The 27847-nt window shown below is 41.1% G+C and overlaps 1 protein-coding gene across 1 annotated transcript; it reads left to right on the forward strand.

The window, feature by feature from the left end:
• Positions 1-1013: 1013 nt before the first annotated feature.
• On the forward strand, positions 1014-27847 carry LOC148137465 (uncharacterized). The gene is made up of 2 exons (XM_087982400.1): positions 1014-1194; positions 26940-27847. The coding sequence occupies exons 1-2, from the start codon at positions 1014-1016 to the stop codon at positions 27845-27847; spliced, it is 1089 nt and encodes a 362-aa protein (XP_087838526.1).

Raw genomic sequence — 27847 nt, forward strand, 5'->3', positions numbered from 1 at the left:
CAAAACAGATCCTTGTGGTACACCACTGGTAACTGAACTCCAGGATGAATATTATCCATCAACCACCACCCTCTGTCTTCTTTCAGCTAGCCAATTTCTGATCCAATCCGCTAAATCACCGTCAATCCCATGCCCCTGCATTTTGTGCATTAGCCTACCGTGGGGAACCTTATCAAACACCTTACTGAAATCCATATACTCCACATCAACTGCTTTACCCTCATCTACCTGTTTGATCACCTTCTCAAAGAACTCAATAAGATTTGTGAGGTACGACCTACCCTTCACAAAACCGTGTTGACTATCCCTAATCAATTTATTCCTTTCTAGATTATTATAAATTCTATCTTTTGTAACCTTTTCCAACACTTTACCTACAACCGAAGTAAGGCTCTTTCGTTAAAGATTAAGAAAAACTTAACATCGACTCTACTATCATCATTGACCCTCTCTCTGATTCTGCATCAATTTATTCAATAATTCTTAGATATGATTTCCCATGAACTTATCTTTGTTGCTGCTACATATAAATGCATAATTATTCCAAGCACAATTTATTTTTTCCCAGGTTATGGACTCCAAAGATTTCCCTAATGTTGTATGGATATGAAGTTGACATGTCTCTAGATCTAAGAATTATCCCTTCCCTTTAATAAATAGTGTGGAGCACTGAAAATCCTCAGGTCCTCTGACAGCATTCTTATATCCAAGGAAGGCTGAATGATTAAGGTTAAATCCTACATTGTGTCCACCAATCCTTCCTTCGCTATCCCATCCAGACTAAGTTGGATTGAAAAGTGTTAATTAAATCTATTTGTTCAGTGACTACAATTAATGTCAGTTTCCATGGATAACAATCTGTGTCACAAGAGGGTAGCCCTCTTCTATTAATAGGGACTCCTTTCAGTGTTCTACCCATAACATCAGCGGGAGCATCATCTCCATAACTGACAGGGTTCCAGAAGGTGAGGAGAGACTAGAGTCTGAGAACTACAGATTGGAATGATCTAGCAATGGATCAGAATCTGAGAACATTAGATTGGAATGCTACAAAAATGGAGAGAAGTTTATCCTTTTGGTTACATTACATGTCTTCAGATTACTTTTGGATAACATTAGCTGATCGGGTTGAATGGGCACTTTACATTATTCAACACTTCTACTATCCCATCCTGGCAATTGTTGGTGTCCCTGGTAAGTCTCTCTCTATCCAGTTATTCCTTCTCTAATCAATGTTTGACTACTTTATTGTTCTTATTAATTAAGTTGCCCTCCTTGCTTCTGTTGCTACTGTGTCTGAGTAGCCAGTTAATAATTCTACAAACCAGTGTTAACTGTTGAGTGATATTGTTCAGTCATTCACTCTCTTCCATGGTGAGTTTCTGTACTCAGCATTTGGATTTCTGAACGATGGTTCAATGTTTTCCTGTTATGGTCTGCTAAATGCGAGAGGACTATGTCCATCTACCTCAGTTGGAAATACAAACTCTATTCCCTATCCATCAACTCAACTCCATTCCCTGGCCTCAACCTAAGACTGAATCAGGGTGATCTCTATCATCAGTGCTACTAGCGCATTAAGATCATTGAACTCTTTCTCCATGGAACTTGATCCAGATAAATGTGAGGTGGTGCATTTGGGCAGGACAAACAAGACAAGGGTATACATGATGAACAGTAAGACCCTAGGAAGTACTGACCTTCAGAGACATCTTGATGTGCATGTACACTGGTCCCTTAAAATATCAGGATAGACAGATAAACAGCTTGAGAAGGCATATGGTATACTTGCTATATTAATCAGAGCATGTGGCTAAACAGCAGAGGGGTTATGTTGGAACTGTATAAAATGTTGGTTAGGCCATAGCTGGAGTATTGTGTGCCGTTCTGGAGTCCACATTATAAGATTGATGTGATAGGAGAGAGTATAGAGGTATTTTACCAGAATGTTGCCTGGGCTGTAGAGTTCCATTTATGAGGAGGGATTGGACAACTGAGCTGTTTTTCTTAGAGCAGAGGAGATTGACAAGGGACATGACTGAGTTGTATAAAACTACGAAGGGGCAGAGATAGGGTAGATGAGAAGAATTTTTCCCCCTTGGTGGAGCGATAAATGACCAAGGGAGATAAATTTAAGATAAGGAACTTCAGTTTGGAGGGGAAAAGGAAAAACTTTTTCATCCAGTGAAAATCTTGAACTCCTAGAATTACCTTTAAGGTGATAGAACTCTCAGAACATTTAATAAATTATTTGGAAAACTGTGAGGCGATTCACTTTGGAAGGAGTAACAGGAATGCAGAGTACTGGGTAAGCTTCTTGGTAGTATAGATGAGCAGAGAGATCTCGGTATCCAGGTACATAGATTCTTGAAAGTTGTCACCCAGATTGATAAGGTTGTTAAGAAGGCATATGGTGTATTAGCTTTTATTGGTCGAGGGGTTGAGTTTCAGAACCATGAGGTCATGTTGCAGCTGTACTAAACTCTGGTGCGGCCACATTTGGAATATTGCATACAGTTCTGGTCACTGCATTACAGGAAGGATGTAGAAGCTTTGGGAAGGGTCAAGATGTTAGAAATGGGGAAAAGTGTTGTTTTTGCAGATATAGAAAAAAGCATACAGAAAAGGGGTACAGCAAGAGAACTATTAACTCTGCAGGTGTTTAGGGAAGAGTATCTCTACTTTTCAGTGTATAATTGTGGTTAATTAAATACTAACTTTGGTGTGTAATTATTATAACAAATAAGTTCTTTTTAAAAATTATGTTTTCAGCAAAAAGCTGAGATAACCAAAATGCTTGGGCTGTACAAAATGATACAAGTTAATGAAATGTCCGAGGATGGAATGTACCAGCAAAATTGATGCAAAATGTTAAACCAGATCTTGATGTATTGTCGACAAAATAATGTGTGTGTCAGCACTTACAGAGAGGAAGGTTGCCAACCTTGGGAAGGGGGCAGTGGGCGTGGAGCATAGATGGGCAGAGGCAAAATACTAAGAGAGATTAGGTTATGCAGGAGTCGGGAGAGGTGACCTCACGCAGCTCAAAAGTATAACTGTGTAGTAATTTGAATAATCATCACTTCAATTGCTCTCTGCAATTGGGGTCGTTTCTTGCAAGATCGTAGAATAAATTGTCTTGTTTCTAGCTTTGGTGGTCTCGTCTAAATTTTATTGAATTTTGTTTCTAACAAAGAGATTTACTAGGATGTTGCCTGGAATGGAGGGAAGGTCTTACGAGGAAAGGCTGAGGGACTTAAGGCTATTTTCATTCAAGAGAAGAAAGTTGAGAGGTGACTTAATTGAAACATAGAAGATAATCAGAGGGTTAGATAGGTTGGACAGTGAGAGTCTTTTTCCTATGATGGCAATGGCTTGCATGAGAGGACATAGCTTTCAATTGTGGGGGGTGATAGATATAGGACAGATTTCAGCAGTAGTTTCTTTAGTCAGGGAGTTCCACTACCGGCAACAGTAGTAGACTCGCCATTCTTAAGGGCATTTAAATGGTCACTCGATAGGCATATGGACAAGAATGGAATAGTGTAGGTTAGATGGGCTTCAGATTGGTTCCACAGGTCGGCACAACATTGAGGGCTGAAGGGCCTGTACTGCTCTGTAATGTTTTACGTTCTATATGTATTTAGATGTGTGTTTGTAATGTCAAGGCATCTAAGGTCATGACCAAGTGCTGGACAATGAGATTAGAATAGTGAGGTGATTGTTTTTAACCTCTGCAGTGTGACCAGGGCCTTTTCCTGTGCTGTAGATCTCTATGACTCTACAACTCTGATAATCTGTTGTTTCAATCCTCATCTCTGCCTTTCTGAAATGAGACTCAAACATTAAAAATCTTTCCTGGTCATCCTCCTACTTACAATTCTTTATAAATCATTCAAACATTTGCTGACAATATCCAAACTCACACAAAATTGTTCATGGTCCCTGTACTCACCGAACTGCATCAGTGCAGTTTACTTCACTTTAATATTCTCATGTTTTCTAGGTAGTATCTAAGTTAAACATTGCTAAAAATAAAAGAGGCACGAACAAAGTTGGTTGCCCTGTCTAGTGGTGGTGAGCAACCTGCTGAAAAATATCATCCTCATCACTCACTATACTCACAGGTATAGGGTTGTCCCAGACATAAAAATAATGTCGCTTTCCACTCTACTTTGTCTATGATTAATTCTGCAAAACGTGAACTGATCAAATGGTTCAGTGAGTTATTGCAATGAGTTAAAAGTGAGTTTTCTAGTCAGCTTTGAAGGATTCCTTCTCTTTCACAAAAATCATGCAGTGCAGGGATGTTCATTACAACATTCTCTTTCCACACTGCTTAACCTACTAACAGCTTAGCTTTCAAGGATCCATTGATATTAACACTATATTATTATCTTGTGGTAATAAAATTGTGCTATCATTGTCTGAATTGTATTCACCAAGGTTATGAATATGACATCTGTGGTTGAGTTCAGTTTTATTCATACCACCCATGTACAAATACATGGTACCACCACAAGGTCCCCTCTCTGTCGAGTTCTAAGCAACACCTTTGTTGGTTACCATTAGGAGCCATTAAACTGTAACTCATTGCTCAGTTCCAATATCATAGTATCATAGTATCATAGTAATAGAAGCATTTGTCCTGTCGAGTCTGCTCCGCCATGGCTGATCTATCCGTCGTCTCAGCGCCTCCTACCTGGATTATTCCCATAGCCCTTAATTCCCCTACCATGCAAAAACCTATCCGACTGTGCCTTGAATATAGTTAATGAAACTGCCTTTACCCACTTTCCACTACTCTCCTCCACATCTCTATTAAATCTACTTCACCAACCTTGAGGCCGTGTCCCCTTGTCCAATCTCACTCACCAGCAGAAACACCTTGCCTGTCTCTATCTTATCTAGCTCTTTCAAAATTTTATACATTTATATAAGATCCTGTAGATCACACATTAGTTACATTTCAATCTACAAATGCATTCAGCAACTTCCCTAAAAGATTCTAGCCTGAGCTTAAAGTTACCTTTGAAATTACCAAGTTTTGAGAAGATTTGCAGCTCAGGTTGAGGTTCTGGACATCAACTAGCCACAAAACAACATGACTCTCTCTCACTAGTATCCTTACATACAGATAAGGAAGGACACCACTTCGACTGGGACAACACATCCATCCTAGGACAGGCCAAACAAAGACACGCACGAGAATTCCGAGAAGCATGGCATTCCAACTGGAACTCTATCAATGAAGACATCGAGTTAGACCCCATCTACCACCCCCGATAAAAAGAACAGGAAATTACATCACCTGACATCACCACAAGAAATGACATCCCCACGGGAAATGTCATCACCAACTAAAGAAACCCAAATATATAGATAGAAAGTATGAAATATCAGCAGTGCTTTGCCCAGAGGCCCACTGAAGATGTTATCTAGTAGGGTGATGAAACGTCTGGAAATGAACCTTCCAGCTCAGCGAGCAAACCTACATCCATTACCTTTGAAATGAAGCAAACAAGATCCCTTTGCTCAACATGCAAGTTGAGGAATCTTCCAGTACGTGCCCAGTTAATTTCAACCACAAGCCACCGGTTTCTGGCCAAAATACTCATTGGGTTTAATGGTGAAGGTAATAAGCCTTATCCACAAATATATAGACTCATAGAGATGTACAGCACAGAAACAGACACTTTGGTCCAACTCATCTATACTGACCAGATAACCTAAATTAATCTAGTTCCATTTAGAATCACAGAGTCATAGAGCATGGAAACAAACCCTTCAGCGCAACTCGTGGCGTGCTGACCAGATATTCTAAACTAATCTTGGCCCATATCCCTCTAAACCCATTTATTTATATACCCATCCAGATTCATTTTAAATGTTGCAATTGTACCAGCCTCCAACCTCCTCTGGCAGCTTATTCCAAACACCCACCTCCTTTGCATGAAAAAGTTGCCCCTTTAAATCCCTTTTAAATCTTTCTCCTCTCACCCTAAACTTATGTCTTCCAGTCCTGGACTTCCTTTTGCCAGGGAAAAGGCCTTGTCTGTTACCCTATTCATCCTCCTCATGATTTTATAAACCTCTTTAAGGTCACCTCTCAGACTCTGATGCTCCAGGGAAAACAGCGGCAGCCTATTTAGCCTCTCCCTTTAGCTCAAACTTTCCAACCCTGGCAATATCCTCGTAAATCTTTTCTGAATTCTTTCATCCTTCCTTTAGGACAGAGACCAGAATTGTACATGATAGTGGCCTAACCAATGTTCTGTACCACATTAATATGACCTCCCAGCTCCATACTCAATGCTCTGATCAATAAAGGAAAGTATGCTAAATGCTTTCTTCACTATCCTATCTACCAGAAACTCCACTTTCAAAGAACTATGAACCCGTACTCCAAGGTTTCTTTGTTCAGCAACACTCCCTTTCCATTGGGCCATATCCTTTAATGGAGTATCCTTTTATGTACCCATCCATGTGCCTTTTAAATGTTGTAATTGTACCCAACTGCACCACCTCCTCTGGCAACTCGTTCCATATATGCATGAAAAAGTTGCCCCTCAAATGTGGCTCCAGCCATTTGTTTCCATTTAGATTTGATTCTGAGATTTGGCATATCAACTCAATCTTGCGTGATAATAGCCACTTTGGTCAAATAATCACTTAGTGTAAATGAGATAAACACAAGGAAAATTTCAGGCTGCCAGTTTTGATCTTGAAATGTGTCCATTCTACCTTGACTCCAAGGAAGGCAAAGGTGTCTCAACAATCTGACCAACAGTTAAAGCCAATATCTTTCAATGCAACTTTACAGTAAAGACAGAATGTTTTTTTTCAATATAGGATGCTGTCACCAAGCCAGAAAAGACCACATAATTGAGTATTATGGTATGTATTCCAGTATTGGGGTGATGCTAGGCATAAAGAGTGATCCAAATAAAATAAAAATGTCCTTTTGTCTATTTACATTGGGCAGTAACAAGCTGTGTCTAAACTGCATGTGTTTACAAAATCCTAAAGGTTGTGTTCAACAATGTTGTTGATAGTGAGGAGGAAGGTCTCATCCTACAGACTGATAATAACCAGCTGGTAAATTGGGCAGAGCAATAGCAGATTTAATTTAATCCTTATAATCCTTAATTTAATCCTTATATACCCCTGTAGGGCGGTACAGTGGCTCAGTCGTTAGCATTGCTGCCTCACAGCACCAGGATCCTGGGTTCAATGTCACCCTTGGATGACTCCATGGAATTTGCACATTTTCCCTATGTCTGCATGTGTTTCCTCCAGTGCTCTCATTTCCTCACACTTCCAAAGATATGCAGATTAGGTGGATTGGCTATGCTAAATACAATAGTGCATGGTACGGTGGCTCAGTGGTTAGTACTGCTGCCTCATAGCGCCAGGGATCCAGGTTTGATTCTAGCCTCAGGTAATTGTCTGTGTGGTGTTTGCACTTTCTCCCTACATCTGCGTGGGTTTCCTCCAGGTGCTCCGGTTTCCTCTTACAATTCAAAGATGTGCAGGTTAGGTGAATTGGCCATGCTAAATTTTCATAGTGTTCAGGGATGTATAGGTTAGGTGCATTAGTCAGGGGAAATGTAGAGCAATAGGTTAGGGGGATTGGTCTGGGTGGGATACTCTTTGGAGGGTCAGTGTGCTCTTGTTGGGCCATACTGTAGGGATTATAATTCTAAATTGCCGAAAGTGTTCAGGGATGTACAGGCTACCTGGATTAGCCATGGGAAATGTGAGGTTATAGGGATAGGGTGGGTCTGGTGAGATTCTCTTTATAGAGTCGGTGTGCACTCGATGGGCTCAATAGCTGCTTCCACATTGTTGGGATTCTATATATGAACTGATGCACTTTAGGAGGTCCAATAGAAAATGATAAATTCCTAGGGAGTACTGAGGAACAAAAGGGACCATTAGATTAGATTACTTAGAGTGTGGAAACAGGCCCTTCGGCCCAACAAGTCCACACCGACCCGCAACCCACCCATTCCCCTACATTTACCCTTTACCTAACATTAAAGGCAATTTAGCATGGCCAATTCACCTGACCTGCACATCTTTGGACTGTGGAAGGAAACCCATGCAGACACGGGGAAAATATGCAAACTCCACACAGTCAGTCGCCTGTGTTGGGAATTGAACCCGGGTCTCTGGCACTGTGAGGCAGCAGTGCTAACCACTGTGCCACCCACGTCCTTGACCATAGATTCCTTAATGTCCCAGCACAAGTCGTCAGAATGGTGGAGAAAGCATACAGGATGCTTGCCTTCTTTGACCAGAGTGTAGAATATAGGAACAGAGAAGTCTTGCTGAAATTTTATAGAGTATTGGCTAGAACAGAGATAAAATATTTAGTGCAGTTCCAGTTGCATTATTGGAAGGATGTTATTGAACTGGAGAGGGTGCAATGGAGATTCACTAGGATGTTGCCTGAGATGGAAAATCTCATTTACGGAGACTGAATAGACTGGGTTCATTTCCCTTGGTGCAGAAGAGGCTGAGGTGCAGTCTCTGTTTGAGGTATACAAAATTATGAGAGGCATACATAGGGCAGATCAGGAGAATTTTTTTCTCCATGGCAGACATGTCCAAGACCAGAGAGCAAAAGTTAAAGTTGAAGAGTAAGTAATTCAGAGGGGATGTGAGGAAAAGTTGTTTTCACTGAAAGGATGGGAGAAATGTGGAACATTTTGCCAGAGAGGGTGATGAATGTCAGGGCATAGTAGACCATGGACCAAGTTCAGGTAAATGGGGTTAGCGTATTTTTGATGTTTGTTGGTCAGAATGGGCACTGCGAGCTGAAGGGCTTGTTTCTACACTGAATAAAACTATGACTCTATTAATTTGATTTTGCTATTGGGCATTTACTGAATAACCTAACAGAAGTATTACACTGAAGCCAATTTAAAGTTATCAATCTAATTCATTCGCATACTAGAAGCTGCAATTGTTCATTCACAGTCACTGTCATTTGTAGGCAAGAATAATATGTCCAAACATTTCAACCTTTTCACAAAGTAAGGGGGTATAGAAACTGTCTTTCATTGATGCACCTCAATAGACCACCATGAACAATCAAAGTTAACCTTTCCCACTTTGAATACAATATATTCACTAAAGGCAGACAAAGGTTTATGCTTTGTCATCACAGGAAAGAGGTTGCAATCAATCAGCCACCTCTTCCCTTTACTTTTCAACCAGTTCATAGGACTCTAGTTAGGCCAGGAAAGAACACTAAAAGAACTCAAGATAGTGTGTGTGAAAGTTGGTTAATATAGAAAATAAGGACAAGATTGGCTGAGGTAAAGGAGGTGGAAGCAGCAGAACTGAATGGAGGAGACCCCAGATTTGTCTGAGGACAACAATGAGCAGAAAATTGCGTGGATACTTTTTTCATGAAATATTGGTGATTCTGGTTGGATTTATTGAACTGAATGGCTTGGTAAGTCATTTAAGATGTCAGTTAAGAATGAACTATATTGCTGTGTATCTGGAGTCACACAAAGCCAAGACCAGATAAAGACAGCAAATATCTTTCGCTAAACAGCAACAGAAAAACTGGTTGAAAATTTCCTCTAACTCTTTCTGAAATAATAGGTATGTACCAGTAACAACCAGAACAACTGGTTAATGTAACCAGAAACTTGATTTTGACAGCCAAGTTCAATGTGACCAGTTTTGATTATTGAGAAATGTTAACTTGTGAACTGGGGAATGACTGTCTAAAGTTGTCCACTGCAAACACCTGGCATGTTGTTATGGTTGCTCTGCTTTATTTTTATAATATTAATTTTTTTTTGCCACCGCAAATTGCAAAGCAGACTACTTAAAGTTCTGGCTCTACTGTTTATATTTCAAATGCATATGTTCTAGGTTGCACATTGCACACTCCCAAAATGAAGATGCATTTGAGGTGCATGCACAATCATTTTCTCATTTCCATTGTATTTTTTGCAAAAAAATCCAAAATTATATAATCAATATGTTCAGATATTGAATTGTTCACAAAGATATAAGAAATGTGGAGGGATGCTCTTAGACCATGCCCACCTCATATTCAAATGTAGATTTTGCAAGATGTGGTCAAGTATTTGGATGAATACAACTGAACAGACACCTGCTGTGCTGCCTGACAGCAGCTGGTGTGACTGAAAGTTAATTAACGTGGAGAATCGGGACAAGACTGGTGGAGAGGTAAAGGAGGATAGAAGTGGCATAGCTGAAGGGAGGAGAGCCCAGATTTGACTGTGGACAACAGCCTGCATAAAATTCCCTGAACACTTATTGCTTTTTTACCAGTTTGTAGAATGTGGGTGGCACTGGTTGGACCAGCATCTATTGCCCATCTTAAATTTCCTGAACTGAGTGGCTTACTCAGCCATTTCAGAATACAGCTAAGAACCAATTACATTGCTATGGGTATGGAGTCAAATGTGGGCCAGACGAGGAAAAGACAGAAAATTTCCATCCCTAAAGGGCTCGATGGATTTGCACAATAATCAATAATTGTTTCATAGTCATCATTTGTCTCTTAATTCCAGATTTATTTTATTGAATTCAAATTCTACCAACTGCAGTGATCTGCCAAAACTGGGTCCCTAGGTCTTTGAATTGCTAGTTTAGTGAAAATACCACTACGGCTTTGCTTTGAACACTGGTCAGACTTTACTCCATTAGTCACTCTGTTTCATGCAAACCGCAGGAGCAAAAAGGAGCTCCAGAATCAGGTTGAGTGGAATGTGGCCTGCAGTGAAGAATATCAATGGCCTCCTGCTAGTGGACAATTACTGAGAAAGTAGACTGCACTTGGAATGCATCTGTAACTGAGGAAGTATGCGGACATCTGGAGAAGTAGGACGACAGTCTTGAGAACAGTGCTGGAGAAAAACCTAGTGAAGTAGTGACCAGAGAAAGAAAGGGGAAGACTGTTTTTGGGTAGCAGTAAGCAAACTGCTTTTTGATAAGGTTATTTCAGATTTGTTGCAGCTGGCAAAACAAGCAGGACTCCTGCTGCTGAAAGCTTGGCTCCTGTTATGGACCAGGTCAGACCCCCTCAAAACATTTCAACAAAGTAGCCCAGACCCTCTCTTTGCTAGTTGTTTTAAGCAAGTATAACATGGATATTGCAGGAGGGATGCAGTTGTTCGAACCATGTAGTTTTAAACTAAATAGAATTTATTTGCAAGATTACTGAATGAAACACAACCAAAAGAGAACAGAATATGAATAACTTAACCTATCCGAAAACCCAGCAGATTATCCAAGTTAATAATACTGTTCCAAATGCCCATCAACACCCCTTGGCACAAAAAGTAACATCAAACCCAAGGTCTTACAGGAGAGATGTCAGAGAGAGAGAGTGTACCAGCCTGGACCTGCTTCTTTGGGTCCAGCAGCTTCCAAATACTGCTGTGCTAAAACCAAACCAAACCAAACCATAGTTAATGCTGAGCTGGGAGAACTGGCCACTCTCCTTCCATTGCACATGCAGTTTTTTTTACTTAAAAGCTTTCCTGAGGCAGGATCTATTAGTTATAATCGAACTGGACCTAAAACCGTTCAGCTTAAACTTTTTGGATTCTTTGTCTTTTACAACCGCCCTGAAAAATAACTTTGTTAAAGGAGCAGCATTGTCCCACTCCTAATTTGGGAAGTCCATTTGTTTGGTTGTATATTTGGTACCGGTTGCTGACCCGGCTCCCACTGTTTGAAACCTGATGTCCTGTCCTTGCTGTTTGCATATTGGATAGTCCTAGCGCTGAGACAATCTGAGAGCTGATTGACCTTGAGAGTAGCACTTACCAGAGACAGTTGACTTTAAGTCAAGCCTGAATGAAACCAGCCACGTGAATTGTGGGGGCTTGATACAGAGAGGCAGAGAGAGAGGTGGAGAAGGAGATTTCAGTCCACCATCAATAATCCATAACGTGCTGCAGGTATGTGGTCACCTGGCATGTTATGGAAGTTATGTTGATTTTCTTACATTTTCTTTGCAGAAATTTATAGAGAAATGTAGAGTGACAAACATGCAACGTTGTTGCTCCTGGAGACAAAAAGGGAGAGAAAGAGTTCAGCCTACAAGCAATAATCTTTAAAGTTCTGCAGGTACGTAGTCACCTAGCATGTTGAGGGACTTAAATTTTTAATTTTCTTGTATTTTCTTTACAGACATTTGTAGAGAAAAAAAGACTTGGGAGTACTTAATTTAGGAGACAGGTTTGCTACAGCTTTAATGATTTATTTGTGCTCTCCTGAGACTGTTCTGTGATTCTTTTTTTGGACATCTTTTGTTTTGCTTTGCATTAAAAATTGAAAGGAACATTTTCCAAGATGAATGCACCTACATATAAACTTTATGCAGAAAGTATTAATTTGTAGGATACTTAACTTAATGATGTTTGTTTAGTTAATCTTCTCCCAAGAAAGGTTTAAAACTTACAGCAACAGTCAATGTTTCTTTCAGTTTCTTAACTGAGTTTCAAATGTGCACACATTATGCTGATGCACAAGGCCTTCATTTGTTAGGGATTTTTTTTTTATTTCAACTTGGATAATAAAAAAAGATAAAAATGTGACAAGAGCATTTTTGGCATGGAAAAGCCAATAGCTGATGACCATTTCCAACATATCATAGCTGCCCAGATACAAGTGTCAACCACTTCCAATTGCCAAAAGCTGGCTAAAGATAACCAGTGCCAGCCATTTCCAACTGGTGATCGTAGCACTGGTCACAGCCAATGTTGACCATTTCTAGTTAGAAATATGTTAATTAGTAGCAATCATTTTCAACTGGTCTCAAGTACTGGTTGGCAACTGTTTCAATCATTCCATTTAAAGTGTCTTTCTTTCCATCTGTAGATGCTAATGTTCAATAAGACCTGCTGCCCCTGCCCTTCCAAACTATAGATGTTGTAGGTTTAGAAGGGACTTTTACAGGATCATTACTACTCTGCTGTAGCGCATCTTGTGCATGGTGCACACTACTGCCTTTGTGTGTCAGTAATGATAGGTTTGAAATGTGAAGGAGTATGAGGTGATAATCAATGTGCTGCTGTCTTAGATAGTGTTCAGCATCTTAAATATTTTTTGCAGGTACACCAATTCTGGCAAAAGTAGAATATTTCATCTCATTCCTGGTTCATCCTTTTAGGTGGCAAACAAGTACTTGGGAGACAAGTGATGAGTTCTTCACTGCAGAATTCCAAACATTCGGCCTGCATTTAAAAAAAAAATTCTGACCTTATTATGAAGGGAAGGACATTGTTGAAGCAATTGAGGGTGGTTGTACGTAGGATGCTACCCAGATGAACTACTGCAGTGCTGTCCATCGAACCACATAAATGTTAGAGCACTGAAAATAGACCTTTCAGCCCATTGCATCTGCATTGAGTAAAGTAGCTTCCTGTTCTAATCCCATTTTGCAGGACCTAATCCATAGCCCTTCAGCTCATATCTAGGCTCTTTTTAAACAAGTTGATGGTTTCAACTTCAGCCACCAAACAGGATGAGAAATTGCAGAAACACGCCACCCTCTAACTGAAATAGGTTTTCCTCATCTCATTCAGGACATTCAAAACACAAGGCTTTGGAAGTGCTGGTGTTGGAATGGGGTGGACAAAGTGAAAACTCACACAACACTAGGTTATAGTGCAACAGGTTTATTTGGAGGCACTAGCTTTCAAAGTGCTGCTTCTTCATCAGGTGTTTGTGGAGCAGAATCCTATAATACAAAAATTTACTTCACCACTGCATGCACAAGCAAGAAGAATCACACACACGCACGCATACACACACACAGTTAAACAAGCCAAGACAGGTTATAAATTATCAGTTTAATTAAATCCAGATGTGTTAAAAAGTTCTTCCTGGAGATCAGTGTTCAAGATTACCATCCACTATGAAATAGGTCCAGATAAAATTTAGGCTTCCTTTCAGCCAATAAATTAGTGACAGTGATGGAGGGTCTGAGGTAGGTTGCCAACTCAGTCTGGAATTGGATGCTGCCTGAACTGCTGTGCTCTTCCAGCACCACTAATCCAGAATCTGGTTTCCAGCATCCGCAGTCATTATTTTTACCTAATTCTAAATTCCCTCTGGCAAATAGCGCTGACTTAGAATCCCCAAAATGTATATTTATGCATTTCAACCAGTTCTGATTTCAGTCATGTGACAAATAAAAGCATTTCAGGTGTTGATAGACCACCTTGGTGAGCTAATTTTAAGGTCATTAATTTAGCAGTGTAGCTTTACCTTCCTATTGGAGATTACCTTGTTAGGGGACAAGGTAACTGTGAAAGCATCACAGCTTGTCTTAACATAATGGGTTTTTAGGTTTCCGTTTGTCAGAACTGGCTGAAAGCAGATGGTTCATATCCAGTCTTTTTTGTCAGCTTCAGCTGGAATGTTTACACATTGCAGGGGTATCAGAAGCTTCCAGAAATAGAATCATGTGGTCACCTCCAGTTATTTTGAGTCCAGAAAGATTGTCCATTTTCCAAAGAAACAGAATTTAAAATATATAAGTGAACATTATCTCTCATGGGATTTCTCTTTATTGCCTGTGGTCATGAAACCTATAATGAACCTTTACTTCTTTGTAATTGTCCTCATTGTGAACATTTATACTGCCTGACCTGCTGTGTTTTCTCCACGCCATATTTTGCACTTCCCCATGTTTATACCTGTGGCAATTTTGCCATTCATTTAACCTATCAATATTCTTTGCTAACTCCCTATCTCCTCTAGACAACTTACATTCCTACTTATCCTGGTGCCATTGGTAAACTGGTTTATACATTCAGTCACTCCTGAATAGACTAATTTTTAAAATGGGTTCCCTGGTTCTAAGCCCTCCTGTATGACCAAGCCCTCTCCATCCTGTCCATTTCTTTCATTTTGTTAAATAAAATAAGCTCTCATTCTTCTAAACTGTGTGTAGGTCCATGTTGCTAACCCTTTTAATTCAATAATTTGTTGATTGAAACATATTGGAATTGTTTTCAAGTAATTTCTGTGTAAGAAGACAAAAATTCTTCACAAACATTCTTCAAGATGTGATCTTGCAAATAGCTTTTCACTGCCTTGGTATGTTGTGGAGGTGCTGGTATTGGACTGAGGTGGACAAAGTCAAAAATCACACAACACTAGTTTATAGTCCAGCAGGTTTATTTGTAAACACAGGCTTTCAAAATGATGCTCCTTCACCAGATACAGTGACAGAAGGCACACTGACACAAAGTTTATTAGCACAGAGATCAAAGAATCATACAATTGGTGGAAGTGTTGTGAACAAATCTAAAATGGCTGATGGAGTACTCTATTAGAAAGGAGATGCAAGTTTTGATTGAGATACAAATTCAGAATCTGTTTCATGTCACTGCCCCAAGATAATTAAAGACTTTATCAGGGTCTGCCTAATGTTCCAAACTTCAATCAGGCACAGATATAAAAGGTGACATCTCAGGTCAGACACCGAGTTATATGAGTGAGGCCTTGTTCAGAACCTGTCTCCGAGTTTTGTTCTGAAAGCAGGAATTTCAAAAATGCCACAGAGAGAATGCATGTGTGAGAGAGTGCATGTGTGTGAGAGAGTATGTGTGTGTGAGAGAGAGTGTGCGTGCGGGTGTGTATGAGAGAAAACGTGAGTGTATGTATGTTTGTCTGTGTGCGCACTTGAGAACGAGAGAGAAAATGTAACTGAGTGTGAGAGAGTCTAAGTGTGTGAGAGAGTATGTGTGTGTGGGTGTGTGAGAGAGAGAATGTGTGTGTGTGTGTGAATGGACATTGTGCAACAATCATCAGATGGGACTGTTCCCTTCCAGACAGGGAACACTTCAGCGGTTAAACATTAAGCATCCTCCAAGGTGGACTTTGAGATTACAAAAATACAGAATTGCCAAGCAGAGAATGATAGACAAGTTCTATATCCATGAAGATGGCCTCAACTGTGATCTTGGGTTCATGTCAAGCTACTGGTGACCATCCCCCCTCCACCCCAACACTGTTGTGTATCTGTAAAATTCTCCTTGTTGTTCCATTTTGATAGCATCATCATGATAAATTATTCTGATCTCAGACAGTCATAGAAATGTACAGCATGGAAATAGACCTTTCAGTCTAACTCATCCATGCTGACCAGATATCCTAATCTAATCTAGTCCCATTTGCCAGCATTTAACCCACATTCCTCTATAACCCTTCCTCTTTATATACCCATCCAAATGCCTTTTAAATGCTGCAATTCTCCTAGCCCCCACTATTTCCTCTGGCAGCTCATTCCATACACGCACCATCCTCTGCGTGAAAATTTTGCCCCTTAGGTTCCTCTTATATCTTTCTCCTCTCACCTATGCACGGTGGCACAGTGGTTAGCACTGCTGCCTCACAGCGCCAGAGACCCGCGTTCAATTCCTGCCTCAGGCGACTCTCTGTGTGGAGTTTGCACGTTCTCCCTGTGTCTGCGTGGGTTTCCTCCGGGTGCTCCGGTTTCCTCCCACAGTCCAAAAATGTGCAGGTTTGGTGAATTGGCCAAGTTAAATTGCCCATAGTGTCAGGTGTAGGGGGGAATGGGTCTGGGTGGGTTGCGCTTCGGCAGGTCGGTGTGGACTTGTTGGGCCAAAGGGCCTTTTTCCACACTGTAAGTAATCTAATCTATGTCCTCAAGTTCTGGACTCCCCCACCCCAGGGAAAAGACTTTGACTATTTACCCTATAGAAGACCCTCATGATTTTGTAAACCTCAATAAGGCCACCCCTCAGCCTCTGACGTTCCAGGGAAAACAGTCCCAGCATATTCAGCCTCAGCCTATAGCTCAAATCCTCCAACCTGGCAACATCATTGTAAATCTTTTCTGAACCCTTTCAAGTTTCACAACATCAGGAAGGAGACCAGATATGCACGCAATATTCCAAAAGTGGCCAAACCAACATCCTGTACAGCCACAACATGACCTCCTAACTTCTATACTCAATACTTTAAACAATAAAGGAAAGCATACTAACACATTCTTCACGATCCTAGCTACCTCCAACTCTACTTTCAAGGAACTATGAATCTGCACTGCAAGGTCTTTGTTCAGCAACACTCCCCAGGACCTTAGCATTAAGTGTATAAGTGTTGCTCTGATTTGCTTTTCCAAAATGCAGTACCTTGCATTTATCGAAATTAAACTCCAGCTGCCACTCCTCAGCCCATCTGATCAAGATTAGATTACTTGCAGTGTGGAAACAGGCCCTTCGGCCCAACAAGTCCACACCGCCCCGCAACCCACCCAGACCCATTCCCCTACACTAACACTACGGGCAATTCTATTTGCCAAAGCTATCTCATGTCCCCTTTTTGCCCTCCTGATTTCCCTCTTAAGTATACTGCTATTTCCTTTATACTCTTCTAAGGATTCACTCGATCTATCCTTTCTATACCTTACATATGCTTCCTCCTTTTTCTTAACCAAACCCTCAATTTCTTGAGTCATCCAACATTCCCTATACCTACCAACCTTTCCTTTCACCCTGACAGGAATATACTTCTTCTGCATCTGACAAAAGAGTATTGCTCTGAAAGCTTGTGATTTCAAATAAATCTATTGGACTATAACCTGATGTTGTGTGCTTTGATATGTCATTTCCCAACGTTCCAATTACCTCCTGTTCATATGTAACAAGCTCAAGAGGGCTGTAGGATCACCTTGTGATTTCATGTAATAGTGAAAGGACATGGAATAAACACCATTAAATACTTCGTAATAGACTCACAGAGCAAAGGGTTTATTTCTATTCCTTTATTATAGTGTCAGCAGATGAATGATTTCCTCATCATTACGCATAAAATATTTGATGTGGGTGGGGACCTCCTTTTTTTACCCAATCTAACAATCTCACAAGGTTCAGTGACAGCCTCCCATTCCTATATAATGGACTTGAGGGTCTGTTGATCCTCCTAGTGTTCCTGTGAAATGTGTTCAAACATAATATCATAACCATAATGAATCTTAAAACCCTTCTGTTCTTAAGTGACAGTTCTTGGAGATTGTATGGTCACCTCCTGTTTTTAAAGAACACACTATCAAAGCTTAATAATCAAGCAATACAAAATTAAAACATAGAACATAGAACAGTTTAGCACAGTACAGACCCTTCAGACCACAATATTGTGTCGAGCATTTGTCTTAATCTACGATCAACCTAACCTACACATCCCTGAATTTACTGCCATCCATGTGCTTGTCCAGCAGTCGCTTAAATGTCTCTAACGTCTCTGATTCTACTACCACCGTTGGCAGTGCATTCCACACACCCACCACTCTCTGTGTAAAGAACCTACCTCTGACATCACCTTAATCACCTTAAAATTATGATCCATCATGACAGCCATTTCTGCCTGGGGAAAAGTCTCTGGCTATCTACTCTACCTATGCATCTCATTGCCTTGTGCACATCTAATAAGTCACCCCTCTTCCTTCTTCTCTCTAGTGTGAAAAGGTCTGGCTCACTCAACCTCTCTTCATAAGATATGCCCTCCAATCCAGGCAGAATCCTGGTAAATCTCCTCTGCACCCTCTCTAAAGCATCCTTCCTATAATAAGGCAACCAAATCTGGACACAATCTTCCTAGTGTGGTCTAACCACGGTTTTATAGAGCTGCAGCAAAAACTTGAAGCTCTTAAACTCAATCTCCCTGCACCATATGCCTTCTTAACAACCCTATCCTCTTGGGTGGCAATCAATGTTGTGCTGACCTTTTATCCTACTCTAAGATCAAGCTAATCTACATACCCTACATTTTACTATCATCCATGTGCCTGTCCAAGAATCGCTTAAATGTCCCGAATGTATCTGACTCTACTACCACTGCTGGCAGTGCATTCCACACACCCACCACTCTCTGTGTAAAGAACCTACCTCTGATATGTTCCCTAAACCTTCCTTCAATCATCTTATGGCCCCTCTTGATAGCCATTTCTGCCCTGGGAAAAAAAGTCTCTGGCTATCCACTCTCTCTATGTCTCTCATCATTTTGTACACATTTACTAAGTCACCGCTCATCCTTCTTCACTCCAATGATAAAAGCCCTAGCTCACTCAACATTTCTTCATAAGAGATGCCCTCCCCTCCAGGCAGCATCCTGGGAAATCTCCTCTGAATCTTCTCTAAATCATCCACACCTTCCTATAATGAGAAGACCAGAACTAAATACAATATTCCAAGTGTGGTTTATTCAGGGCTTTATAGAGCTGCAGCATAACCTCGCTGCTCTTAAACTCAATCCCCCTGCTAAAGAAAGCCGACATACCATATGCCTTCTTAACAACCCTATCAAATTGGGTGGCAACTTTGAGGGATCTGTGGATATGGACCTCAATATCCCTCTGTTCCTCCATACTGACAAGAATCCTGCTTTAATCCTGTAATTTGCATTTAAATTTGACCTTGCAAAATCACTTCGCTCTGTTCCAGGTTGAACCCCGTCTGCCTCTCCTCAGGCCAGTTCTGCATCCTGTCAATGTCCCATTGCAACCTACAACAGCCCTCCATACTATCCACAACTCGATCAATTTTGTGTCATCAGCAAATGTACTAACCCACCCCTCCACTTCTTCATCCAGGTCATTTATAAAAATCACAAAGAGCAGAGATCCCAAAACGGATCCTTCAGATCCCAGAACACCACTGGTCATTGAGCTCCAGGCTGAATGCTTTCCTACTACCACCCTCTGTCTTCTATAGGCCAGTCAATTCTGTATCAAGACAGCCGGATTTCTCTGTGTCCCATGCCACCATACTTTCTAAATAAGCCTACAATGGGGAACCTTCTTAAACGCCTTGCTAAAACCAATGTACACCACATCCACTGCTCTGTGTTTTGTCATATCTTCAAAGAATTCAACAAGGCTTGTGAGGTGTGACCTGCCCCTCAAAAAGCTATGTTGATCATGTCTAATCAAGCTATGCTTTTCCAAATAATCCTTAATCCTGTCTACCAGAATCCTCTCCAATAAATTGCCCACCACTGATGTAAGACTCTCTGTTGTGTAATTACTAGGATTATCTCTTTTCTCTTTCTTGAACAAAGGGAATAACATTTGCTCCCCTCCAATCATTTGATACTACTCCAGTGTTCAACAAAGACACAAAAGATCATTGCCAAAGGTGTAGCAATCCCTTCTCTTGCTTCTTGTATAAACTTTGGGTACATGCCGTGTGGTCCAGGGGACTCATCTGTTTTCATGTTTTTCAAAATTTCCAACATATGCTTCTTCTTAAAATCAACCTGTTTCATGCTGTTCTCATAAATGACAAGGTCCTTCTCACTAGTGAATACTGAAGTAAAGTATTCATGAAGGACCATCCCCTACCTCCTCCAACTCCAGACACAAGTTCCTTCCACTATCCCTGATTGGCCCTATCCTAATTCTGGCCATCCTCCTCTTCCTCACATAAGTATCGAACGCCTTGGGAACATTTATCTTTCGTGCTTCTCTATGCTTAGAAAATATCTGATTGTGCGTGAAGTTCATTTTGTTGTCTAATGCCTGCAAAAAGTGATTCTCTTTTTAAGCAAAAATCCATTAATCAAATCCTAGAATATATTTAAGAACTTAATCTCCGTGGCTGTCTGGGGAAGAGTAATCCACAGATCACATACACAAAGGAAAAAAGATATCCTTAACCTTTAAGGTAGAATCACAATTTATTAAAACTGTGTCTTGAATTCCAAACTCATTTCCTCCTTTTGATTTGAGAAAAGAACAAAAAGGAGCGGGAAGAGACCATTCAATCAAAACTATCCAACACAACCATTTGCTCACAGGTCTATCAAAGCCAACCTCCTCTGCTCTCTGGGGAAGACAACTGAAAGGTGGGGATGCCAATGACCATCAAAAAGAAGAAATTCCTCCTTACACCTTTCTTAAATGGAATACCCCACATTATTAAACTGTGTTTCCTGGTTCTCAACATATCTAATGGGGAACTATCTCTCAACCTTCACCCTGAGAGGTCCTTCCAGATCTTAGAAGTTAGAATAAGTTTACCTCTCATTCTTGTAAACTCTAGTCACTATTAACCCAAGCTGCTCAATAATTTGTCATAAGATAAATCTTCATCACAGTCATCAGTCAAGGGAAACTTCTCTGAATTGCTCCAATGCAATTATATACTTTCTCAAGTAAGAAGACCAAAATTCCAAACACAGTACACAGATGCAATCTTAGGCAAATGCTGTTCAGACATCAGTGCATTCCCCTTGATCAATAGAGATCAACATTTGAAAGCTTCTCCTGTTCAAGTGTAACAGCATGTGAAGGCTGTGTATGCACCTATTGTTCTGGTAGATGTGTCATAAGGTAAGAACTACTGCCTTGTGTTCTTGTTCAATATGATCTAGAGCCTGAATGAAAGTGTTCATTGAATGTGTAAAAGGCTCAAGAAGCTAAATGGCTTTCTGCTATACCTTTGTAATTGGTTTCGATAATCTAATTGCTTTCTGCCCATTTCTATGTGTGATGCTTGAAGAACAAAATGGCCCCTTTCAAATGATGTGTAACTTGCTCAAGGGGCTGAATAGATTCTTCCCCTTTCTCTGTAACAGGTTCCTGGGGATAGAGGGCATTGTCTGTTCCTCTGCAACGATCCCAAAAGGCTGAATTCTCATTATTGTGTAACAGGCTTCTGAGGATAAATAACTTCTTTACCCTTTGCAATAGGCTTGTGACAGCAAATGTTTCCCAACCTTCCTGTGTCACAAGCTGTACAAGGTTCTCTCTTTTTTATTGAATGTAAGGATTAGGAGGATGAATAGTCTGCCCTTAGGTAAAATCCATTTTCTGTGTGACTGACAACCCTGTTCCTGAACAGCAGGAATGTGGGACTGAATGAAGATCTTCCTTTGCTGTCTAACACACTTGAGGTAGAACATAGAACATAGAAAAATACAGCGCAGTATTTTTGGCCCTCGATGTTGCGCCAATCCAAGCCCACCTAACCTACACGAGCCCTCTATCCTCCATATGCCTATCCAATGCCCGTTTAAATGCCCATAAAGAGGGAGAGTCCACCACTGCAGGGCATTCCATGAACTCACGACTCGCTGAGTAAAGAATCTACCCCTAACATCTATCCTATACCTACCACCCCTTAATTTAAAACTATGCCCCCTCGTAATAGCTTACTCCATACATGGGAAAAGGTTCTCATGGTCAACCCTATCTAAACCCCTAATCATCTTGTACACCTCTATCAAGTCACCCCTAAACCTTCTTTTCTCCAATGAAAACAGCCCCAAGTGCCTCAACCTTTCCTCATACGATCTTCCTACCATACCAGGCAACATCCTGGTAAACCTCCTCTGCACCCATTCCAGTGCCTCCACATCCTTCCTATAGTATGGCGACCAAAACTGCACACAATATTCCAGATGCGGCCGCACCAGAGTCTTATACAACTGCAACATGACCTCAGGGCTCCGGAACTCAATTCCTCTACCAATAAAAGCCAGTACGCCATATGCCTTCTTCGCAGCACTATTTACCTGGGTGGCAACTTTCAGAGATCTGTGTACATGGACACCAAGATCCCTCTGCTCATCCACACTACCAAGTATCCGACCATTAGCCCAGTACCCCGTCTTTTTGTTACTCTTACCAAAGTGAATCACCTCACACTTAGCTACATTGAACTCCATTTGCCACCTTTCTGCCCAGCACTGTAACTTATCTATATGCTGTGGTTCTGTTCGCTGAGCTGGAAGTTTTTGTTGCAAACTTTTCGTCTCCTGTCTAGGTGACATCCTCAGTGCTTGGGAGCCTCCTGTGAAGCGCTTCTGTGGTGTTTCCTCCAGCATTTATAGTGGCCTGTCCCTGCCGCTTCTGGTTGTCAGTTTCAGCTGTCCGCTGTAGTGGCCGGTATATGTCTACACTCCATCAACAAACACATAGACCTGGACCCAATATACCGGCCACTACAGCGGACAGCTGAAACTGACAACCGGAAGCGGCAGGGACAGGCCACTATAAATGCCGGAGGAAACACCACAGAAGCGCTTCACAGGAGGCTCCCAAGCACTGAGGATGTCACCTAGACAGGGGACGAAATGTTTGCAACAAAAACATCCAGCTCGGCGAACAGAACCACAGCAACGAGCTACAAATCTTCTCACAAACTTTGAACTTAACTATATCCCGCTGTAACCTGACACATCCTTCCTCACTGTCAACAACTCCACCGACTTTCGTATCATCCGCAAACTTGCTCACCCAACCTTCTAACCCCTCCTCCAGGTCATTTATAAAAATGACAAACAGCAATGGTCCCAAAACAGATCCTTGTGGAACACCGCTAGTAACTGCACTCCAAGATGAACCTTTACCATCAACTCTGTCTTCTTCCAGCCAGCCAATTCCTAATCCAAGCCTCCAACTCACCCTCAATGCCATACCTCCGTATCTTTTGCAGTAGCCTACCATGGGGAACCTTATCAAATGCCTTACTAAAATCCATATACACCACATCTACTGCTTTACCCTCGTCCACCTCCTTAGTCACCTTCTCAAAGAATTTAATAAGGTTTGTGAGGCATGACCTGCCCTTTACAAAAACCATGCTGACTATCCTTGATCACATTATTTCTATCCAGATGTTCATAAATCCTATCCCTTACAATTCTCTCTAAGACCTTGCCCACAACAGAAGTGAGACTCACCGGCCTATAGTTACTAGGGTTATCCCTACTCCCCTTCTTGAACAAGGGAACCACATTTGCTATCCTCCAGTCTATTGGCACTATTCCTGTAGACAACGAGGACATAAAAATCAAGGCCAATGGCTCTGCAATCTCCGCCCTTGCCTCCCAGAGAATCCTAGGATAAATGCCATCAGGCCCAGGAGACTTATCTATTTTCACTCTTTCCAGAATTTCCAACACCTCTTCCCTACATACCTCAAAGCCGTCCATTCTAATTAATTGTGACTCAATATTCACATCGACAACAATGTCCTGTTCCTGAGTGAATACTGACGAAAAGTATTCATTCAGTGTCTCCCCAACCTCTTCAGCCACACCCAACTTCCCACTACTATCCTTGACTGGACCTATTCCTACCCTAGTCATTCTTTTATTCCTGACATACCTATAGAATGCCTTAGGGTTTTCCCTAATCCTACCAACTAATGACCTTTCATGTCCCCTCCTTGCTGCTCTAAGCTCTCTCTTCAGATCCTTCCTGCCTACCTTATAACTCTCAATCGCCCCAATTGAACCTTCACGCCTCATCTTTACATAGGCTGCCCTCTTCCATTTAACAAGGGATTCCAATTCCTCATTAAACCATGGCTCCCTCACACGACCCTTTCCTCCCTGCCTGACAGGTACATACTTATCAAGGACACTCAATAGTTGCTCCTTGAACAAGCTCCACATACCAATTGCGCCCTTCCCTTGAAGCCTACTTTTCCAAGCCACGCATCCTAGGTCGTGCCTCACCGTGGGCTCTTATTTCAAGAAGGTTGGAGTATAACATTAGTGCAGGTGCTGAATAGGCTCCCATATTCTTGAGTAAGTGATACAGCAGTGGCAGATTTACTGATCGTTATCCTCCATGTGATATTGACACACTTTCTGATTTATTTTAAGGGAGAAGTTTCATTTTGCTTTATTCCATCCCCATAGACAGGATAAATGCATATAGTTTTCTTTCCCAGGATGGGGAATTGAAAACTAGAGGGCATAGGTTTAAGGTGAGAGGAGAAATATTTAAGAAGGACCAGGGGGGCAACCTCTTTACACAGAGAGTAGTGCGTATATGGAATGGCTGCTAGAGAAAGTGGTTGAGGCAGATACAATAGCAACATTTAAAAAAACATCTGGACAGGTACATGGATGGAAAGTGTTTAGAGGGATATGGACCAAACATGGGCAGTATGAACCAGCTGAATGGGCACCAGGGTCAGTGTGGATCTGTTTGGACCGAAGGGCTTGATTCCATGCTGTTTTACTCTATGACTGTTTGTGTAAGATCCAAGCTATCTCACTTTATGGATTCACTCACAGTTCTGTAACAAGATTAAGGGGCAGGGTGACCTTGTTGTTTTATTGGTTTTGTTTGTGGCTTGTATGCATCTGCATGTGTGTGTGAATACAGGCATCAGTCCTTTCATTACTTCTGACTCCCTCTCTTACCTGTTGTTTCCTTCATCCTATTGCTCCTATCAGAACTAATCATTTCTATTCTCAAGCCATTACAGCATTATCATATTGCTATGAAACTTCTCAAGGTGAGGGAGGTTTATGGTATATACATAAAACACGAAAAGCTAGCAAATAGATGCAGCAGGTAGTGAGGAAAGCTGGTAATTAGGAATGTTGGGCTCTTATTTCAAGAAGTTGGAGTATAACATTCGGGATGATTTGCTGCAACTGTACCAGGTGTAGTGAGACTGCATTTGAATTACTGGGGCAGTTTTGGTTCCCTTATTTGAGGAAATCAATCAATTCAGTGGAGGCAGTTCAGAGAAGGATGAGCCCTAATATAGATAGATTATCTTATGAGCAAAGGCTAAATAGGTTGGGACTGTACTCACTGGAGTTTTGAAGGATAAGAGGTGATCTCATGGAAAATAAGATTCTTAAGGGGTTTGACAGTGTAAATACAGAGAGGATATTTTTCCCCTAGGATCACGGTGGGCGGCATGGTGTCACAGTGGCTAGCACTGCTGCCTCACAGCGCCAGAGACCCGGGTTCAATTCCCGCCTCAGGCGACTCTCTGTGTGGAGTTTGCACATTCTCCCCGTGTCTGCGTGGGTTTCCTCCGGGTGCTCCGGTTTCCTCCCACAATCCAAAAATGTGCGGGTTAGGTGAATTGACCATGCTAAATTGTCTGCAGTGTTAGGTGAAGGGATAAATGTAGAAGTATGGGTCTGGGTGGTATACGCTTCGGTGGGTCGGTGTGGACTTGTTGGGCCGGAGGGCCTGTTTCCACACTGTAAGTAATCTAATCTAATCTAATCTCAGAATAAAGGAGCATCAATTTAAGGCTGATATGGGAGGAAGTTCTTCCTTCAGAGAGTTGTAACGTTTTGGAAAACCTTGCCACAGACAGCTGTGGCGGTGAGAGACTTGTGTACATTTAAAGCTGAGATAGGTAGTTTTTTCATCTGTCGGGGAATCAAGGGTTATGGGGAAAATGCAGGAAAATGGATGTGAGTAATGATGGATCAGCCATCATCCTGTTTGAACAGTGAAGCAAGCTCCAGTGGCAGAACAGCCTACTCCTGTTCCTATTTCTTATGGTCATATGTTCTTATGGAGTAGACAATGGATAGCTGATATGATGGTTATATGTGAGGGCAACAGTTTATAATGAATAAAATTGACATCTGTTTGGACTTACATTATTTTTGTATGATCAGTTAATTGAACAGAACAAACAGCTTCTTGGCAGTGAAGTGAAAAGGTGACACCATTTATAAGACACTTCAGGCAGTTAACTGGGTGAATATATTTTCCCTGCTTTTACATTTTCCCATGACAGAATGTAGGCTACAGCATAAGCAAAACTCCAAAAAATTCCATCCTCCATTTTCCCTCAAGGTACTTGGAGATAATATTTCAGGCTACCAACGTTTTCAGTTACCATCTCAAAATCTGCAGAGACCTCAACCTGATCTCTAGTAATACAGTTTATGTTACTTTATTAGAAGTCATCTGTTCTTATGTGTGCATGGGTGCTCAGGGATAAGGTGCTTCTTATGCTTGGTATTTCATAGTTTCAAATAAATAAAACCTTTCTTCTTGTTATTTTTGGTGCAATTATCTCAATTAATCATGACACAAATCAAAATCTTACCACGTCCACAATCAATGTGATAACTTTGCAGATAAATTGATGTATAATAACATTATTTGTTTGTCTTCCTCACAGTTAACTTAGCGACACTTGCAATTCTGTTTAATGGAAAGTGCGGACTATCTAACTGTGTCACTCGTTACTTAGTGGTTATGGCAATGGCAGATCTACTGGTGACTATCCTCGACTTAATACTGCAACACATTCCGATTGTTTATAGGGATAAGTTTAATTTTCTTCATTTTTTCCCCATGTGTAATATCCACGCCGTCCTACTTTATGCAGCCACTGACTGTACTGTCTGGTTTACCGTCACTTTCACCTTTGATCGTTATGTGGCCATTTGTTGTCAGAAGCTGAACAGTAAATTTTGCAGTGAGAAAATGGCAGCTGTGGTCCTGGGAACAATAACTATGCTGAGCTGTTTAAAGGACATTTTCTGGTTTTTTATGTTCAAAAAGCGATTTATCCTGGGGAACATTCCCTGGTTTTGTTCTGTAACAGTCAAAGCTCTGGAGTCTCCAGTAATGGTATCAATTGAGTTCCTCTACAACATTCTAACTCCAGGGATGCCATTTGTCCTGATTCTGCTGTTTAATGGTTTCACCATCAGACACATTTTAGTGGCCAGTAGAGCCCGCAGAAGACTCCGGACTCACAGCAATGGGGAGAGTTCCAGAGACCCAGAGATGCAGAGTCGAAGAAAATCCATCATTTTACTCTTTGTTATTTCTGTTAATTTCATTGTATTATGGTCAACATTTATGATTTACTCTATATGGATCCGTATGTTTTGGTTGGGGTATCGATCTGTACTGATGCACAACTTTGTGCGGGAATTGGGCTTTATGTTGCAACTCCTGAGTTGCTGCACAAACAGTGCAATTTATGTTGTAACCCAGGCTAAGTTCAGAGAACAATTGAAGAATATGCTGAAATTTCCTTTTGCTCAAATTTATCATTTAATCAAATTAGTTAATTAA

This window comes from Chiloscyllium plagiosum, unplaced genomic scaffold, assembly GCF_037043375.1.
Source record: "Chiloscyllium plagiosum isolate Xiang-an unplaced genomic scaffold, Cpla_swu_hap1 HiC_scaffold_43, whole genome shotgun sequence".
NCBI lineage: Eukaryota > Metazoa > Chordata > Chondrichthyes > Orectolobiformes > Hemiscylliidae > Chiloscyllium > Chiloscyllium plagiosum.

Coding starts and splice junctions, on each gene's coding strand:
- LOC148137465 (XM_087982400.1), top strand. CDS start 1,014: ATGGATCAGAATCTGAGAACATTAGATTGGAATGCTACAAAAATGGAG. Junction 1,195..26,939: donor GGCAATTGTTGGTGTCCCTG/GTAAGTCTCTCT, acceptor TCTTCCTCACAG/TTAACTTAGCGACACTTGCA.